Source organism: Oncorhynchus masou, chromosome 6, assembly GCF_036934945.1.
Source record: "Oncorhynchus masou masou isolate Uvic2021 chromosome 6, UVic_Omas_1.1, whole genome shotgun sequence".
NCBI classification, from domain to species: Eukaryota; Metazoa; Chordata; class Actinopteri; order Salmoniformes; family Salmonidae; genus Oncorhynchus; species Oncorhynchus masou.
The window spans coordinates 53,093,227-53,114,139 of NC_088217.1; the positions used below are offsets into that span (position 1 = coordinate 53,093,227).

Here is a 20,913-nt window from a genome sequence, read left to right on the forward strand (position 1 = left end):
TTGAATAGTCTCATTTATTTGCGCTTTCTCTCGGGGTATCCCAAACATTTTAAAAGAATAGAAACTTGCTCCCATTACTGTTTTTATTTTTACAGGCAATTAAACGGCTACTAAATGGACATGCATTATTAGCATAAACTGGATTCTACAACACAGCCGGTGTGCGCACACAATCTTAACATCAAGAATTCACACAATGTACACACTCACTGTAACAGTTCACACATTGCATGCTCTAATAGTGATCACTTGGGACATTGCTAAATTACATGTATCATCTAGACTTCAGAAGGTTGGACATTTACAGAATGACAGTACTTCATAAAATGTAGCTGCTTCCCCGACCCAGAACACTGACAATTGTTATTTCAGAATGTCAGTCAAGTTGAAACAGGCTCTTTTTGGATTGTAGGCCCACACTCCCAGCTCATAAAAATGCAGGGGATACTTCTGAGCAGAGCACCACTTTGCTAATGGAGGTAAGAGATGGCAAAAACCATACAGGTTGTTCAAGTGAAATATGCAGTTGTGTGAGGATCGGTCGCTTGGGCTTGTCTGTACAAAGATGCGAAATGTATGCTGCAAGTCCCAACAACAGTTATGTAAAACTCCCAAGACTGGAGTTGTTACTGACCGACATACAACTTTAACAAGCAGATGATGGGTGACTACAGTAGCCCTGTACACGCAATTAATCCTTAAAATGGGAAACCTGCATTTGCTACATCCATTCTTCGACTTAAGTTAATATGTACGCGTTGATACTTGAAGAATATACCGTATTAATGCCTCATGGGTTTAGTTCAACTCTTGTACACCGCCAGAACCCCCATAAATGCTTGTTTTACTCCAATGTTTGTAAACAAACATATGGCCTCAAGGTGTGGTTAAAACTCATGTTTATATCATGAATGGTCAGTCCTTGCATCCATAGCTCTGTCTATTCAGTTGAGTGGTTACAGCCCCATCCCTCAGCTTTTTACCAAAATGGGTTGGTAACACACTTTGTTTCAACTGCTGATTGCCCTTTTAAGCTGAGGTTACCAAAGACATTGGATCAATAAGTTTTTTTTAAAAAGCACACACAAAAAAAGGGAGTTTATTTACAGCAATGCTCCTCCGCCAATCACATTTCTTTTGTCAAAAAAGGAAGATGTTACACGTACATGGAATGCTAGCGGTGTTAGAGGGGAAAAAATGGGGAATGTCTCAGTGTACTGCCAAATCCTGAGCCATGTTGCGCTTGGAGAGAAGCACAGAGAGGGAACAGATATTTAGTTAACAGAGATGCCAGAGGAAAGAGATGGCCTGGTCCCATTGGCTCCACACAGTGCTGGCCACTGTCTAGGGGATGGGGAAATCCTGGTGATATGTCGGGTGTGATATCACACCCACACCACCAAATTGACCCCATGGACTTGTATGGTTTGTGTTAAAAAAAATAAAAAAAGATTTAAAAAAGGCTCCCCTTGTCATCCAGCCCAGATGTGATGTCGCCGCCTCATTCAGGCATGGCGATTACAAAAGGGCTGGTGGGTCTGCAGGGTGGGAGGGATAGAGATACGGGGTCTGTCTATATCACCTCCCTGTTGTTCCGAATTGCACAGCAGAGGACCATACTGAAGATCATACCAATGACCTGAGGAGAGAGCAAAAAAAAACATCTATATTAGTAGGCTATAAGCTTGTAATACAGTTTTTTTGCAGTATAATGTGTAACATATTGTAAATAATCATATGTAACATAATGTAATTTGTGCCCGAGTGTCAGTAAGATCCTTACCATTACTCCTGCTACACCAATCCCCACATATCCGATAATGTAGAGCTTTTCATTGAAAAAGACCATTATTGCATTCAGACAGTCCTGGAAACATATAGATATAGGATCATGTCACTTACAATACCTTTATTTACTATTTCTTACAAAACAATAAGAGCATATTAACCATATGCTCTAAGCACAGTCAGTTAATGGTACCACTGTACTATAACTAGCTTATAAAACTAGATTTTTTTTAGTTTGTAATGTGACAAACAACTGTAGGTCTACAGTAATGGCGCTCAGTAGGGGAAAAGCAGTAGGCCTATGGTAAAACAATTTTCGTTTCAACATAAGAGGATTCATCTTTGCATCTTATAGTGTGAAAGCGTGGGAAGGGTGCCTCTTCTGTCCCCAGGAAATGCGGTGTCTTTACTGTTCCTAGGAAATATCACTTCTTATTTAGTGTAAAATGTGGATTCCAAAAGGCTTTAAATACACAAAAATATGGTTCTTGAAAGGGAATTTAATAACTTTTTAATACTTTTATTCAATGGATGTAGGAGTTTTTGCCATGTCCCCGGTTGTTATTCAGCAACTTCCATGAGAAATATAAGCCATAAAAATAAAATGTAAAATCCTTCATTATTTTATAGTTCTAGTTAAATTCTCTCTTATCAATAACTTTTTCTTCATGATTATTGTATTTATTATTATTTTATTTAAGATTTTCTTTGTGTTCCTGATATCACTTTCTATCCTGTTAATTTGTTGAAATTCTCAGTTTAAGAAAACAACCTCTTCCTACAATGACACCACATTCAGGAAGTGTCAATTTCTTTGGTGGTAAAACAATGGTGAAAAGCTCAATTAAATAAACACTATGTTTCATGTTGTTAGTCTGTATGTCCCACTCGTACATTTCCACTCTATTAGGCTATATTTTTTTGAAAATTTACCAAATTTCTAAAACACTATGTTTGATAGAGAAATTAAAATCCTGTTCAAGTGCTCAGCAGGTAGCCTAGTGGTTAGAGCGTTGGGCCAGTAACCAAAAGGTTGCTTGACTGAATCCCCGAGCTGGCAAGGTAAAAATCTGCCGTTCTGCCCCTGAGCAAGGCAGTTAACCCACTGTTCCCCAGGTGCCGAAGACGTGGATATCGATTAAGGCAGCCCCCCCATAACCTCTCTGATTCAGAGGTTCGGTTAAATGTGGAAGACACATTTCAGTTGAAGGCAGTCAGTTGTACAATTGACTAGGTATTTCCATTATACTAGCTCAATCTTGCTCACTGACAGAGCTTTGGCTAATTTAGGCTCCAAATGTATGCACCTAACAGGTTGGAAAATGCACCAAAATAAAAATGAAGTGCCTGAGATTGACCAATATGTTTTTCTGAAAGTCAAACCTGTCCCTTTTCTGAATAATGAATGAAAAGTTGTTTTTTTAATTTTGAAAAGTCCCCTAAGGTTATGAGGTCCAAAAGTCACTGCATAGTATAATGACCCAGCAGCGCCATTGAGGCAACCTCCATTTTGATGTAGTCACTTTTCTACACGATTGGCTGATCCCTCCTGATGACCCGGTCGGACACGACTCCAACAGGGTCACCAGGAGGGATGAGCCAATGAAGTTGGAAGTCCAACCCAGTTGACTAAATTAAAATGGTGGAAGCCCTCAATGTCGCTGCCCATATTAATATGGCCTTTTGGCCACTAGAGGCCTCTATCAGAGTTGTACCTTTGTGTCTTCATCAGCATCAGGACACAAAGGCGAAGGCATGGAGACACCACAGCAATTCAGCTACGACAACAAAAAAAAACATAGGATGTCAAAAATAAATATTGTATATCAAAACATAGAAATGGACAACAATGATCATGAACATATGAGAGCAAAAATAAAATGTAGTTTAACTCACAACATTGTGGTACATTTCAGCTACAGTAGTGCCGTTGGAATTTTCAGAATTCTCTGAAATAGATTTACTATAGAATTGTTGAACGTCTTCGATGATCTAAAACATAGATTAAGGATGAATTAGTAATTCAAATAAGTAAGAGATCGAGATTGCAGTATAAACAAGTGGTTGTCTTTAATTCACGTTTAATTAAATATCGGAACATTGATTAAAGTGGATATACCTTGTCTTTGCTCATGAATCCAAACACACCTGCAGAAACCTCTGCACCAAAGATTACAAGAAGGCAGGCAAAGAACTGCAAAACAGAGAGGGCAGTGGTATGTTAATTCACAGAGTATCCTGTACATTTGGCCAGGAGATTTCCCTGGTCAGGACATATGGTCAGCTAAAAGGTCAGGGCCTACAGTATGCTAATACAGTCGCTAGTGAAAGTCTACACACCCCTAGCATAATCTTCACATTTTGTTGCCTTAAATTTAAATATATAAAAAATATATATATATTTTTAACTGATCTCCACAACCGACTCCAAATTTTCAAAGTGAATTCAAAATGAAAGTCTTGTGGTGGCAGCGTCATGTTATCGGCAGGAACTGGGGAGTGTCAGGGTCAATAGAAATATCAAAGGAGCAAAGCCCAGGTAAAAGTTTTTTTTAAAACAACCTAACTCTGGATAAAGTTGTATTTTGCAGCAGAACAATTACACAAATGTGAAGTCCAAAGAGATACCAGAACGGCTTTCCAATAGGTGTTGATTGTTCTTGAGTGGTCTGGTCTCAGTTCGGACTCAAATTTGCTTAAAAATCAGAGGCAAGGTTTGAATATTGCTGTCCTTCAATGATTCCCAACCAAATGTACTGATCTTGAACAATTTTGACAAAACCAATGGATACTGTTGCTCTAAGAGTTGTGCAATGTTGGTAGAATCTTATTCAAAATAATTCACAGCTGTGATGGCTGCCAAAGGTGCTTCCACCAAGTATTACCTCTGGGGTGTGAAGACATATCAAGACATTTCCATAAAAATACAAATAAATGTTCTATAGTTGTCATTCACTTTTTGTTTAAGTAAGTTGGTTGTGTAGATTGGTAGGATAAAAAAAATTGTAACACCTTTTTAGATTTAATTTTAAGGCAACAAAAAAAATGTGATGACTATGCAAGGCATGTGTAAACTTTCACTCAGCGCTGTATAAGAGAAGTCTTGATTTCACTCAAGATGTTTTGGCACAACAGTGAACTTCAAAAAGCATACTATGTGATTACAAATCATGATGATGGCACAGCAGGTGGAACAGGTTATTATCTAACATGTACAGCACATGAATGACCTTAGGCTAAAGACACAACCTAAGGCTAGGCACCTAAGGTAAATCTCCCACCAATTACCCACCGACGCAAGGAGACACTGTGACTCCTTCACAGCTCCACAGCAACCAAAGAATCCCACCAGCATCATGACCCCGCCTGCACCAATCAGGATGTACACGGCTGAGAGAGAGAGAGAGAGAGAAAGAGAGAGAGAAAAAGAGAGAGAAAAAGAGAGAGAGAAAAAGAGAGAGAGAGACAGAGCAGTGAATCAACAGAGGGTGGCAGCATTAGGCAAGTGTGTTAGACATGGATTATACCATGCAGCAACACAATCTAACTACAAAGTAAAGTGTTGAGAGTATCCAGTATGTAATACTATCTTCATGCTGACTTTATGAACTGTAAGTTCAAATGAGTCACAGAGGGAAAAGTGGTGAAAAGTCTCATCATTAAATCAAAGTACTTTCCCACTTCAAAGTGCTCATTGCACATTATTCAAAGATACTCTCGGTTGATTTGAATATATTTTGCACACCCTGGATAGTAACGTGTTGCTAAGGTAACCCAATGTTCCACTTTGCTGAATTTTCAGCAGTATATGTCTATGTAATCTGTCTCATCAACACAACGCTCATATTTTCAGAGGCCTGTGGTTGTCCTCATTAGCTGCTCCACCCCTGCCTGAGCAACAATAACCCTCTCAATACAAGGAGCAGGAAGAGAGACCATCATCGCAGGGCAGGCCTAACAAAGACTCTGCCGGGGTAGCATCTGCTCTGAGACTAGTGTCACGGTCACCACAGCACTGCGGTTGGGATGGTGTCATCTCATCTCCCCTGTGATGCTCCCCCATGCCCCCTCAGCCCAGCCTTCACGACCAGCCCTTCCCCGAAACAGTGCGACACTTAGACGATGATAAGGTAGAGTAATGGTACACCTGGGAAGTCCCCATGCTCAGTGTTTGGCTTAAAACCGACGACACAGGCAGGAACTGCTACGACTGCCTAATTAAACCACATGGGGGCCCGTGGTGCGCTGAGGTTGTTTTCGTTGTTTAAGAACAATAGATAGGAGGTGAGGCGAAGCGGTCCACTGTGGCTGCACTCTGGCTGGGAGAGGAAACTGGAAAGAAGAGGGCTTGGCTAAGCTCATAACTGATCTCCTGCTTTACACGATGGAAAACATCATGAGACAAGACAGGCGCCTTGCTTTACACAAGCAAAGCCGGGGATGTTGAGAAAAGAGCCCTCCAATCCAAACACATGTACAGCTCCTTTTCAGTGTCTGCGATATCTAAGCATTTGCATTTCTGTGTTGCCCCAACATTGGTGGAGGTTATCAATGGGCAATGCAAATCTTTGAGCGTTCAGTGTGCAAATTGACGAGCACTGTAAGTACACTGCTCCCCATAGGCTTGGCTCAGCTTACACAGACACAGAGGCACAGAGGTGACAGAATGGAAAGTGAATCATCCGTAGGGAATGCTGCCTCCTTGTCCCTCTATGATATCCCTGTCTAATTAGTCTTGTCTTCAGTGAAAGTGCAAAAAGGTAACCTTTCCCGCACACATTGTTCTTATGCTGCCCAATATAATATTTATCTTGTATCCAAGGCTCCCTTGGACTATGACAAAACATGATCAATCTTAGTGCTATGTTTCTGCCCAGACATTTGTAACGTCTCCACGTTAAAATGTGAACTCAAAATGGACCCGAATATGAGGCTATGCATGTATTGTTGGCCACAACAAATACAGAAAGCCTTATTGGATACGATTTTGAGTTTGGTTGATGATTCCTGTTGCTGCTGTTCTATTGCTACCATTTCATTACTAATCGAAGCTGTCATCTGATGCTTTATGGGGCTTTGCTTTTTTTACTGTGAGCCGGTCGCACACTTACTTATCTGCAGACTGCTTGCTTTTCCGCAGAAAAGTCTAGGGGTCCAAGTTATATGTAACACGATTCCCAAGCCTTGTTTTATATAGCACATCTGTTCAGGACAGGTGATTGTTATACATTGCCTGGACATGACCAAACTCAGACGTCCCTATGTTGGTGGTAGCTCTCTTTGTACCACATGGTTTGGATGCCCAGGCAAGAGCTGGTACGGCATTTGCATTGAAAGCCAAAATGAACTTATGGTGTCATCATAGCCAGCTACATTGCATACATCATCCCATCAGTGATGACACACCAACCCAAAATGCTTGGGCATGTACCCAGCTCTTCTTTTATACTCTTCGTTCACTGCATTTAACTAGGATTTAATAGAAAGCGCTGGCATCAGATGTCGGTATCACAATGTGCAATGAATTATGCAGTTTTTGATGATATCATGACTCTCTGGCTGATGGGAGTGGCGGTCGCTAGGAGACAGTCGCCTCAGAGGCCACCCAATGAGCTACAGCACCCTGAGGGCAGCAGCCAACTGGGTGAAGGCATGGTGAAGAGTTGGTAAAGTGAGTTACCATTTTAGGTTACACTCTAAATTTGAAGTAACAAGAATAGGCTGCATTCTACTCATGTCCATGTAGGAGACCAATTGAGAGAGAGGATATTATACGGAACACCGATACTTAATACTGAATGTTGAGAGGTCACTTGAAACACAAGACAGTCTTTGAATACATACAGTATACAATGGCTAATATAGATTGTGCCACGACATGGGGCAGGCAATGTGTGAATTAAATGTTATTTCAAGTGTTGTTTGCATTTCACCGGACGCTCATGAAAATGCCCATCCATGCGCTCTCTCTTCAACAAGCTTTTGTGGACAATATGTGTCTGTTGTTGCAGAAATCAACCTATTATTATGTCCTACGAGGGTATGACCGCAGGCGATTTAGTGAAACTTTAATTTTAGAATAATCCATTAAAAAAAATGCAAGGTTCCTGTCATAGCGTATACGTTCCTATGGGACAGAAACAAGGTTAGATTGAGGGGAAATGCTCCAACAAACGCAAAGATACTAGAGGTCGACCGATTATGATTTTTTTCAACGACGATGCCGATAGCAATTATTGGAGGACAAAAAAAGCAGATACCGATTAATCGGACGGGTTTTAAAATGTATTTGTTATAATGACAATTACAACAATACTGAATGAACACTTATTTTAACTTAATATAATACATCAATAAAATCAATTTAGCCTCAAATAAATAATTAAACATGTTCAATTTGGTTTAAATAATGCAAAAACAAAGTGTTGGAGAAGAAAGTAAAATTGCAATATGTGCCATGTAAGAAAGCTAACGTTTAAGTTCCTTGCTCAGAACATGAGAACATATGAAAGCTGGTGGTTTCTTTTAACATGAGTCCTCAATATTCCCAGGTAAGAAGTTTTAGGTTGTAGTTATTATAGGACTATTTCTCTCTATACCATTTGTATTTCATATACCTTTGACTATTGGATGTTCTTATAGGCACTTTAGTATTGCCAGTGTAACAGTTAGCTTCCGTACCTCTCCTTCCTCCTACCTGGGCTCGAACCAGGAACACAACTACAACAGCCACCCTCGAAGCAGCGTTACCCATGCAGAGCAAGGGGAACAACTACTCCAAGTCTCAGAGCGTGTGACGTTTGAAACGCTATTAGCGCTTACCCCGCTAACTAGCTAGCCATTTTACATCACATTGTTACACCAGCCTAAGCTCGGGAGTTGATAGGCTTGAAGTCATAAACAGCAGAGCTGCTGGCAAAACGCACGAAAGTGCTGTTTGAATGAATGCTTACGAGCCTGCTGCTGGAGCCTGTATATGTTGGAGCAGCGACAGTCCTTTTTCACGAATGCGCACTGTATCGATTATATGCAACGCAGGACACGCTAGATAAACTAGTAATATCATCAACCATGTGTAGTTATAACTAGTGATTATGATTGATTAAGTTTAACCTCTTGGAACTCCCCATCCCGGATCCGGGATCGTGACTAAAGCCTCAGGCTCATTAGCATAACGCAACGTTAACGATTTCTGAAAATCGCAAATAAAATGAAAATAATGCGTCTGCTCTCAAGCTTAGCCTTTTCTTAACAACACTGTCATCTCAGATTTTCAAAATATGCTTTTGAACCATAGAAATTGACTAATTTGTGTAAGAGTATGCAAAGCTAGCATAGCATTTTGAGTAGCATTTAGCACGCAACATTTTCACAAAAACCAGATAACCAAATAAATAAAATCATTTACCTTTGAAGAGCTTCGGATGTTTTCAATGAGGAGACTCTCAGTTACATACCAAATGCGCAGTTTTTCCTGAAAGCGTCTGTGTGTAGGAGAAATCGTTCCGTTTTCTACATTGCGTCTGGCTACCGAAACGAACCGAAAATTCAGTCACCTACAACGTAAAACATTTTCCGAATTAACTACATAATATCGACCGAAACATGGCAAACGTTGTTTGGAATCAATCCTCAAGGTGTTTTTTCACATATCTCTTCATTGATATGCAGTTCGTGGAAGCTTGCTTTCCTCTCTGTATCCCATGGAAAAATACTGGCAGCTGACTTTTGCGCACCAATTTCGGCACAGGACACCGGGCGGACACCTGGTAAATGTGGTCTCTTATGGTCAATCTTCCAATGATCTGCCTACAAATACGTCACAATGCTGCAGACACCTTGGGGAAACGACAGAAAGGGCAGGCTCATTCCTCTCGCATTCACAGCCATATAAGGAGACAATGGAAAACAGAGCCTCAAAAATCCTGCTCATTTCCTGGATGCCGTCTCATCTTGGTTTTGCCTGAAGCTCACGTTCTAGGGCACGCACAGAAAATATCTTGGTAGTTCTGGACACGTCAGAGTGTTTTCTTTCGAAAGCTATCAATTATATGCATAGTCGAGCATCTTTTTGTGACAAAATATCTTGTTTAAAACGGGAACGTTTTTCATCCAAAAATGAAATAGCGCCCCCAGAGCATCAACAGGTTAATGCTAGCTAGCAACTTACCTTGGCTTCTTACTGCATTCGCGTAACAGGTGGGCTCCTCGTGAGGCAGGTGGTTAGAGCGTTGGACTAGTTAACCGTATGGTTGCAAGATTGAATCCCTGAGCTGAAAAGGTAAAAATCTGTAGTTCTGCCCCTGAACAAGGCAGTTAACCCACCATTCCTAGGCCGTCATTGAACATAAGAATGTGTTCTTAACTGACTTGCCTAGTTAAATAAAGATTAAATAAAGGTGTAAAAAAATAAAATAATAAAAAAATCCCAAATTACCGATTGTTATGAAAACTTGAAATCGGCCCCAATTAATCGGCCATTCCGATTAATCGGTCAACCTCTAAAAGATACCCACCCATTAAATACTGTACTTCAAAACGTATTCCTACCTAAGTAAACGTTGTAGGTGGCTGGGCCATGTTCAGTACTAGGATATGTGCAAAACATTTTTGAAACAGAGGAAAATGTAACACTTTGCCCTGGCTACGTTGTGCAATACTGACCATGGTTACTAAGTACAGTACAATAAATCCAACAGAAACAGTGGGGAAGGTGTTCAGCCAGTCTAGGGTCCTGGTCTAACTGTGGACTCACCTATGAAGAAGGTCTCGGGGGCACCCTCTTCATTCAGGAGCTGGTCTGTCTTTGGGTCAAACATCAGCCATAACCCGACTGCCAACACCAATGATCCACACAGCTGGGGAGCAGAAAAGATAAAGCATGCACATACATGAAATAAATAAATCCTCAACATTCAGGGAACATTCACTGAACAACGCAACACAGTAATCAATCAACACATCTTGCACACTATTGTTTAGTCTACACAAATGTGTATTTTGTCATCACAAACCTTGACCTTTTTTTAAAGCTTCATGTTGCATACTACAGATGTGAGATACTGTACAGACCGTCTAGTCTCTATGAACGTTGTCTAGTCTTGACCTGACCTTGAGAACAGATCAGGACACTGCACAGCATTGGTACCCATGAGAGCTTAAATAGAATAACCCATTGATTGAAACCCAGTAACACAAGGTGGTGTCACCCATGACTCCATATGACTTTGTCACATGTACCATCTGGCTTTTTGTAGAGGCCTGGGCAGATATTCTTGGGCAGATACTGTTCAGTAAAATGTTTTACTCTGAAAACCACAATGACTGTCAAAAAGGCTGTTTCAATGAACATTCAGTATCAAATTATTGACTTCACAACTAACTAGCCCTTGTGTCCGAGGTGTCGATGTTGGCGCCACTGCTGAAATCTAATTAGCATAATAAAAACATCCCCATCAAAATCTGCCAGTTTAAGCTAGAGATATATTTTTTTTTTGCATGGGCTGCGTCTCAATCCACTGCTTCCGCCAATGGCGGCCTTCCGCATCTGCAGTGGAAGGTGGCCAAGCTACAGTGGTGTTTGTCAGACCATGAGACATCCTGAAAATCTGCCTGTAGCAATCCAAAATAACTAATATGACACCTATATGAAAAGATGTGACTCTCACAACGGTGTTCTCTGTTTTGCTCTATGACCCCCACAAGCTGCACGGGACCGCCGATCTGCCAACTTCTGTCTGTAGCATCCAAACAGTTTGGGCTACACACTAATATGACCCCCTCTATGTTCTGCTCTAAGACACCCACAAGCCTCACAAGATTCGTCTGAAGATAGCTCGGTACCAGCTAAAATAATTTTTGGAAGTAACAATTATTGAAAATAGTTTAGTGCCAAAAAAAAGGAGATAAATATGTGTAAAAATGTATGGCTAATTTCATGATCTCTCAAAAATAGGACAGACACTTTAAAACAAACTTCCTTTTGATTTATTTTTGTTTTTCCATGTACAGTTGAAGTCGGAAGTTTACATACACTTAAGTTGGAGTCATTAAAACTCGTTTTTCAACCACTCAACAAATTTCTTCAGCTAGGACAGTCAGCTAGGACATCTACTTTGTGCATGACGCAAGTATTTTTTCAAAAAATTGTTTACAGACAGATTATTTATATTTATATTTATTTATATTTATACACTTATAATTCACTGTATTACAATTCCAGTGGGTCAGAAGTGTACATACACTAAGTATAATAATTTGCAAATAAAATCATTAAATATCCTACAATGTGATTTTCTGGATTATTTTTCTCATTTTGTCTGTCATAGTTGAAGTGTACCTATGATGAAAATTACAGGCCTCTCTCATCTTTTTAAGTGGGAGAACTTGCACAATTGGTGGCTGACTAAATACTTTTTGCCCCACTGTATATCCACAGTAAAACGAGTCCTATATCGACATAACCTGAAAGGCCGTTCAACAAGTAACAAGCCACTGCTCCAAAACCACGATAAAAAAAGCCAGACTACGGTTTGCAACTGCACATGGGGACAAAGATCGTACTTTTTGGAGAAATGTCCTCTGGTCTGATGAAAACAAAATAGAACTGTTTGGCCATAATGACCATCTTTATGTTTGGAGGAAAAAGGGGGATGCTTGCAAGCTAAAGAACACCATCCCAACCGTGAAGCATGGGTGTGGCAGCATCATGTTGTGGGGGTGCTTTGCTGCAGGAGGAACTGGTGCACTTCACAAAATAGATGGCATCATGAGGAAGGAAATGTACGTGGATATATTGAAGCAACATCTCAAGACTTGAGTCAGGAAGTTAAAGTTTGGTCGAAAATGGGTCTTCCAAATGGACAATGACCCCATGCATACTTCCAAAGTTGTGGCAAAATGGCTTAGGGATAACAAAGTAAAGGTATTGGAGTGGCCATCATAAAGCCCTGACCTCAATCATATAAAAAATTTATGGGCAGGACTGAAAAAGTGTGTGCGAGCAAACCTGACTCAGTTACACCAGCTGTCAGGAGGAGTGGGACAAAATTCACTTATTGTGGGAAGCTTGTGGAAGGCTACCCGAAACATTTGCCCCATGTTAAACAATTTAAAGGCAATGCTACCAAATACGAATTGAGTGTATGTAAACTTCTGACCCAAACCTCCAACTTTAACTGTATGAACCTGGTATTCAATGTGTGTTCTATGGAGTAATAGAAGTAAGGCCATATTGAATGTTCCATCAATAAAAAATGTATATACTTTTGTTATAATTAAAGGAGTCTTAAAATTCCAAATAAAATGGCTGAATGATCCTTGATGTAACGATCTTCACGCAATTCCATATGTTAGCTTATTACAACCCCCCCCCCCCCCCAACATATCTCGTCTGTCTTTAACCTCTACGGACTTTGGCCTTCAGAGTACTATGTAACAGGGCAGCCAGATTAAATACTGCCTTAAGGTCAGTGTTGCATTTGAACCCCCTAATGATAATGATCGATAAGAAACATTACTGTGCAGCCGTGTTCATTGATCTGGCCAAGGCTTACGACTCTGTCAATCACCACATCCTCATCGGCAGACTCAACAGCCTTGGTTTCTCAAATGATTGCCTCGCCTGGTTCACCAACTACTTCTCTGATAGAGTTCAGTGTGTCAAATCGGAGGGTCTGCTTTCCGGACCTCTGGCAGTCTCTGGGGGTGCCACAGGGTTCAATTCTTGGACTGACTCTCTTCTCTGTATACATCAATGAGGTCGCTCTTGCTGCTGGTGAGTCTCTGATCCACCTCTACGCAGACAACACCATTCTGTATACCTCTGGCCCTTCTTTGGACACTGTGTTAACAACCCTCCAGGCAAGCTTCAATGCCATACAACTCTCTTTCCGTGGCCTCCAATTGCTCTTAAATACAAGTAAAACTAAATGCATGCTCTTCAACCGATCGCTACCCGCACCTGCCCGCCTGTCCATCATCACTACTCTGGACGGCTCTGAACTACAAATACTTAGGTGTCTGGTTAGACTGTAAACTCGCTTTCCAGACCCATATCAAATATCTCCAATCCAAAATCAAATCTAGAATTGGCTTCTTATTTCGTAACAAAGCATCCTTCACTCATGCTGCCAAACATACCCTTGTAAAACTGACCATCCTACCAATCCTCGACTTTGGCGATGTCATTTACAAAATAGCCTCCAATACCCTACTCAACAAATTGGATGCAGTCTATCACAGTGCAATCCGTTTTGTCACCAAAGCCCCATATACTACCCACCATTGCGACCTCTACGCTCTCGTTGGCTGGCCCTCGCTTCATACTCGTCGCCAAACCCACTGGCTCCATGTCATCTACAAGTCCCTGCTATGTAAAGTCCCCCTTATCTGAGCTCGCTGGTCACCATAGCATCTCCCACCTGTAGCACACGCACACGCTCCAGCAGTTATATCTCTCTAGTCACCCCCAAAACCAATTTTCTTTGGCCGCCTCTCCTTCCAGTTCTCTGCTGCCAATGACTGGAACAAACTACAAAAAGCACTGAAACTGGAAACACGTATCTCCCTCACTAGCTTTAAGCACCAACTGTCAGAGCAGCTCACAGATTACTGCACCTGTACATAGCCCACCTATATTTTAGCCCAAACAACTACCTCTTTCCCTACTGTATTTAATTTATTTATTTATTTTGCTCCTTTGCACCCTATTATTTTTATTTCTACTTTGCACATTCTTCCCTTGCAAATCTACCATTCCAGTGTTTTACTTGCTATATTGTATTTACTTTGCCACCATGGCCTTTTTTTGCCTTTACCTCCCTTATCTCACCTCATTTGCTCACATCGTATATAGACTTGTTTATACTGTATTATTGACTGCATGTTTGTTTTACTCCATGTGTAACTCTGTGTCGTTGTATGTGTCGAACTGCTTTGCTTTATCCAGGCCAGGTCGCAATTGTAAATGAGAACTTGTTCTCAACTTGCCTACCTGGTTAAATAAAGGTGAAATAAATAAATAAATAAAAAATGGCAAGAGAGTAAGCTGATCCTAGACCTGTGCCTACAGCTAAAACTCAGAGCAGGACAGACCATAGGGTCTCAGCCACAGGCTGTGCCAGCCTCACAGGCCTGCAGCCTACAGATGGGTGATGTAACACACACACTGGCATTGGCTGCCCATTGACACTGTACCCCAAACTGACGCTGTACGCTTTCTCCTGTCCACTATGACCTACCCTCTTTGGCTCGTCTCACAACGCCACTGTTTTTTGTCTCTTAAATGGTAACAAAGGGCTGCTGTCTGACAAAGTGACATCACTGTTCCCAGCAAAAAGAAAGTCACATCACAGTGCCAACTTGTATGAGAGAGGGGGATAAGAAATTCGGTTGGCCATCATAGCTACAGTATGTTGGAAATGTACCAACAAACTGCAGTTCTGCAAGAAGTTCAGTAGGCTTATGCTATATGTACACACTGTAAAATATTACCTGTAAAATTTACAGTAACTTCCTGGCAGCGATTGGCCTAAATGTGTACTGTAATATAACTTACAGTACCAAGTCAGTTACAGTAATCTCATTTACAGTATAAATTAGAATGACAACATCTTACTGTTATTACTAAGTGACATATTACCCAGTATTATTTACAAGTTTTAATTTGTACATTTTGGTCATTTAGCGGGCGCTCTTGTCCCTTAGCAACTTGCATTTGGTGCATTCAACCAAGGTTGATAAAATATTTAAAAAACACACACATCATAGTCATAGCAAGTTAAACGTTTCTGTAACAGTTACTGAAAATGTTGCTGTAGTTGAGGATGCACTGGTCTTCAAAATAATTACAACGAGATATCTTATGATCTCTGGATAGTGCCAATACATTACTGGAGATATTGACGAGAATTTGATGCCAGCTTCCTGTAAGTTACTATAATGTCAAAGTAATGAAACATACTACAATACTGTAAAAGTGACTAATAAACTGTAAGAACGTAATTTTTTCCACAGTATTTTACAAGGGATTGGAGCAAGCAGTTTGGCTGCTAGGCATTTGTAAAGTTCAGCACATTAACGAATGCTATGTGTTTCAAATCACTTACCATTTTAGAGGCCTAAACAAAGGCTTCCAAACTGGCTGTGATTACATGGCAAAACAGATCAAATGAACGTGGTTAAATATTCAACCATTAAAAGTTTAAGACCTGCTGCTACTCTGATCTCGCCCCTATATACATACATACATGTAACTGTTAGGGAACCACTACATATATAGCCTCTTACAAGACACACCTCAAAATATGTTAACGAGTCAGAAACATCAATACCATGCACTCACTATTAGTGAGTGACGTTACGTGTAATACTGGAGCTCTGAAATATGCGTCGAAATAGCTAACGCCTCAAACACACCTACAGTGTTTTTTTTTGTGTTAAATGGTACACAGCATCATCTTGATATGTGTGCAACAAAAGTTCAATATTCACCTTCTGCATCCATTTCTGTCAAGCTGTCTACACATATCATTTGATGCATGTTCGATAAACCCAACGTGTACACCACACAGAACGCACTGCAACTGCCTATGCAACACAATGCTGCAAGGCACACAAAGCATTGAATTGTAAAATAATGTACTTCCGGTGTACCAAAACGCAAAGGACACTGTTGGTGTGATCGAGGCATAACTTCAAAGCAGTGTGCGGATGTGTGTATCACTTTGTCAGAGGTACATCATCAGCTTCGTTTGATCACGTGCATTTTCAAACCCTGTGTTGCAAAAACGCAAGATCCCACTGATTTTACTGTGGTTCCAGTGCTTTCTTCGATTAAGCGGCTTTCAAACACCAACCTTTACTGGATAACATACTTAAAAATATATAGTTAGGATTTTGTACATGTCATTTTACCTGAATGGTAGATTAGAATGTTGAGTAGGGAACATTCAGGGACATCAGGGTATGAGGTTGAATCCTGTTTAAAGTGCATTAGTTTGAAAATAATTTTATGTGAAACCAAACATTCTGCCCTGTTGTTCAAATAATTCATTTTATTTAGTATAGTATAAGCTTCTGTGTTAAGCATCCTAAATAATGCCATATATTCCATTTTTGAAAAATAGTCAACTTGAAGGCAAAAAAAGGAAAGTATGACGTAAGATACAATACAATTGATTGTAGGATATTAAAGCTAACAACTTACCGCTGTGCCACAGAGTTTAGACAATTTCAACAGTAAAATGTTTTGTAAAATGTGCATTCTACAGTGTCTTAGTGTTGAAATTACAGAAAAGTATTACAGTGTGCTGTAAAACACATTTGCAGTATTTTGCTGTGAATTCTACAGTGTTTACTGTTGAAATTAGAGAAATGTCTTACAGTGTAAATTACAACAGTCTAGAGCAAACTATGCATACTGCTGTAATAGATGTCGTAATAGTGCAATTACATAAACCATTTCATTCATATTTAAATAACATTTTAGGTGGAGGTTCATTCACACTTTGAATTGACACTAAACATGAAGTTCAGTCAGTCCTGTAGAACTGTGACCTCAGAATCTCAGGTACGGATGTAATAATCAAATCCAAATGTATTAGTTACATGCCCCGAATACAACAAGTGACATTTTTTATTTTTTATTTCACCTTTATTTAACGAGGTAAGCTAGTTGAGAACAAGTCCCCATTTACAACTGCGACCTGGCCAAGATAAAGCAAAGCAGAGCGACAGAAACAACACAGAGTTACACATGGAATAAACAACCGTACAGTCAATAACACAATAGGAAAAAAAGAAAGTCTATATACAGTGTGTGCAAATGGCACGAGGAGGTAAGGCAATAAATAGGCCATAGTAGCAAAGTAATAACAATTTAGCAGATTAACACTGGAGGGATAGATGAGCAGATTATGATGAGCAGATGATGGTGTGTAAGTAGTGATACTGGTGTGCAAAAGAGCAGCAAAGTAAAAACAATATGAGGATGAGGTAGGTAGATTGGGTGAGCTATTTACAGATGGACTATGTACAGCTGCAGCGATCAGTTAGCTGCTCAGATAGCTGATGTTTAACGTTAGTGAGGGAAATGTAAGTCTCCAGCTTCAGCAATTTTTGCAATTCGTTCCAGTCGCTGGCAGCAGAGAACTGGAAGGAAAGGCGGCCAAAGGAGGCGTTGGCTTTGGGGATGACCAGTGAGATATACCTGCTGGAGCGTGTGCTACGGGTTTGTGTTGTTATCGTGACCAGTGAGCTGAGAAAAGGTGGAGCTTAACCTAGCATAGACTTATAGATGACCTGGAGCCAGTGGGTCTGGCGACGAATATCTAGCGAGGGCCAGCCGACTAGAGCATACAGGTCGCAGTGGTGGGTGGTATAAGGCGCTTTGGTATCAAAACGGATGGCACTGTGATAGACTTCATCCAATTTTCTGAGTAGAGTATTGGAAGCTATTTTGTAGATGACATCGCCCAAGTAGAGGATTGGTAGGATGGTCAGTTTTACTAGGGTAAGTTTGGCGGTGTGAGTGAAGGAGGCTTTGTTGCGAAATAGAAAGCCGATTCTAGATTTGATTTTGGATTGGAGATGCTTAATGTGAGTCTGGAAGGATAGTCTACAGTCTAGCCAGACACCTAGGTATTTGTAGTGGTCTACGTATTCTAGGTCAAAACCGTCCAGAGTAGTGATGCTAGTCGGGCGGGCGGGTGAGGGCAGCGAACGGTTGAAAAGCATGCATTTAGTTTTACTAGCGTTTAAGAGCAGTTGGAGGCCACGGAAGGAGTGTTGTATGGCATTGAAGCTGGTCTGGAGGTTAGTTAATTAACACAGTGTGCAAAGAAGGGCCAGATTGTATACAGAATGGTGCCGTCTGCATAGAGGTGGATCAGGGAATCACCTGCAGCAAGAGTGACATCGTTGATATATACAGAGAAAAGAGTCGACCCGAGAAGTAAACCCTGTGGTACCCCCATAGAGACAGCCAGAGGTCCGGACAACAGGCCCTCCGATTTGACACACTGAACTCTGTCTGAGAAGTAGTTGGTGAACCAGGCGATGCAGTCATTTGAGAAACCAAGCCGATAAGAATACGGTGATTGACAGAGTCGAAAACTTTTTGGCCAGGTCGATGAAGACGGCTGCACAGTACTGTCTTTTATCGATGGCGGTTATGATATCCTTTAGAACCTTGAGCATGGCTGAGGTGCACCCATGACCAGCTCGGAAACCGAATTGCACAGCGTAGAAGGTACGGTGGGATTCGAAATGGTCAGTCATCTGTTAATTAACTTGGCTTTCAAAGACTTTAGAAAGGCAGGGTAGGATGGATATAGGTCTAAAACAGTTCGGGTCTAGAGTGTCACCCCCTTTGAAGAGGGGTATGACCGCGGCAGCTTTCCAATCTTTGGGATCTCGGATGGTACAAAAGAGAGGTTGAACAGGCTGGTAATAGGGGTTGCAACAATGTCGGTGGATAATTTTAGAAAGAGAGGGTCCAGATTGTCTTGCCCAGCTGATTTGTACAGGTCCAGGTTGTGCAGCTCTTTCATGACATCTGCGATCTGGATTTGGGTGAAGGAGAAGCTGGGGAGGCTCGGGCAAGTAGCTGAGGGGTGTGCGGAGCTGTTGGCCGGGGTTGGGGTAGCCAGGAGGAAAGCATGGCCAGCTGTAGAGTAATGCTTATTGAAATGCTTGATTATCATGGATTTATCGGTGGTGACCGTGTTACCTAGCCTCAGTGCAGTGGGCAGCTGGGAGGAGGTGCTCTTGTTCTCCATGGACTTTACAGTGTCACAAAACTTTTTGGAGTTAGAGCTACAGGATGCTAATTTCTGTTTGAAAATGCCAGTCTTTGCTTTCCTGACTGACTGTGTGTATTGGTTCCTGACTTCCCTGAACAATTGCATATCGCAGGGACTATTCGATGCTATTGCTGTCCGCCACAGGATGCTTACTTACAAGCCCATAACCATCAATGCAGTTCAAGAAATTGTATTTAGTTTATTTGGTAAATATATACTTAAACAAATACTTTTTATTGTAACACAATGAAATAACAATAACACTATATAAAGAGGGCAGAGGTTAGTCGATGTGTGGCACCACCTAGTATATCGGTCCTGGATGGCAGGAAACTTGGCTCCATTGATGTACTGGGACGTACGCACTACCTACTGTCTGTAGCGCATTACAGTCGGATGCTGAGCAGTTGCAACAGGATTTGAACATTTAGTCCATTAGTGCAGTTGCTTGGTCAATAAAATGGACAAAAGAAGTGCAATACTGTTAATATAACCAAGTGTTAGTGCGTGTTTTCAGTAAATGTAAATGTATCATGCTCATGCGCAAATTCTCAACAACAAAAGAGTGATCAAACTAAGATCCTTCAACTATATCTGGAGGGAGGTGAGTCGTGGTTAAAGGAGTTACCATGAGAACATGTCTTTGAAGAAATACTGCTGTAAACATTTAATAACGTGTGAGAGAGCGCGCACACTCGCGCTTTCTATCTCAACCATCAAATAAGATAATATGATTATATTTGGTAGCAGCATGCGTCCATGAAAATGAGTTACGTTGATAAAAATCCAACAGAGGAAATGTACTTTCCCTCCAGACCGGCAGAAGAATATAAATTAATCAGCTACAGCAGCGTGAGAGATGGATTTGCTGCAAAAAGCATCTGCAATTTAGGAGGAATCACTATAAATCACAATAAATTCTGCACACATGCAACCATGTTTATGATCGAATAAATGTATCGGCGGTAGGATCAACACTTACCCAGAATATGAAGTTGAAAACAAAAAGAAGATATTTCACGCATTTCATCCCACCTTGCACTTTACTCATGATTCCAGAGATTCTGTAAATCCGTCTCTAATACGACCAATAAAATAATGAAAAGACAGCGATATTTTATTCTACATGCGTCTTTGACATCAACAGTAGTCTACAACCGCGCTGCAATCTCAAAATGACAACATTGGAGAAGCTTTACGCGTGTTGTTGGACCGCCCATTTCAGTCATTGGTTTATGAGTGGTACAAATTAATCCGATGGCAAAACTACTGTGCCCTCATTAAATAAACCAGTATCAATATTTGGGGATTTTAAACGTCC

General features: G+C 40.9%; 1 protein-coding gene across 1 annotated transcript; it reads right to left on the reverse strand.

The window, feature by feature from the left end:
• Nucleotides 1-75: 75 nt before the first annotated feature.
• Nucleotides 76-20,752, reverse strand: LOC135542269 (tetraspanin-2-like). The gene is made up of 8 exons (XM_064969107.1): nt 20,575-20,752; nt 10,544-10,646; nt 5,081-5,178; nt 3,908-3,982; nt 3,685-3,780; nt 3,504-3,566; nt 1,784-1,867; nt 76-1,639 (listed from the first exon to the last, which is right to left on the reverse strand). Exons 1-8 carry the CDS (start codon nt 20,641-20,643, stop codon nt 1,574-1,576), a joined length of 654 nt encoding a protein of 217 aa, XP_064825179.1. The 5' UTR covers nt 20,644-20,752; the 3' UTR covers nt 76-1,573.
• Nucleotides 20,753-20,913: the final 161 nt, after the last annotated feature.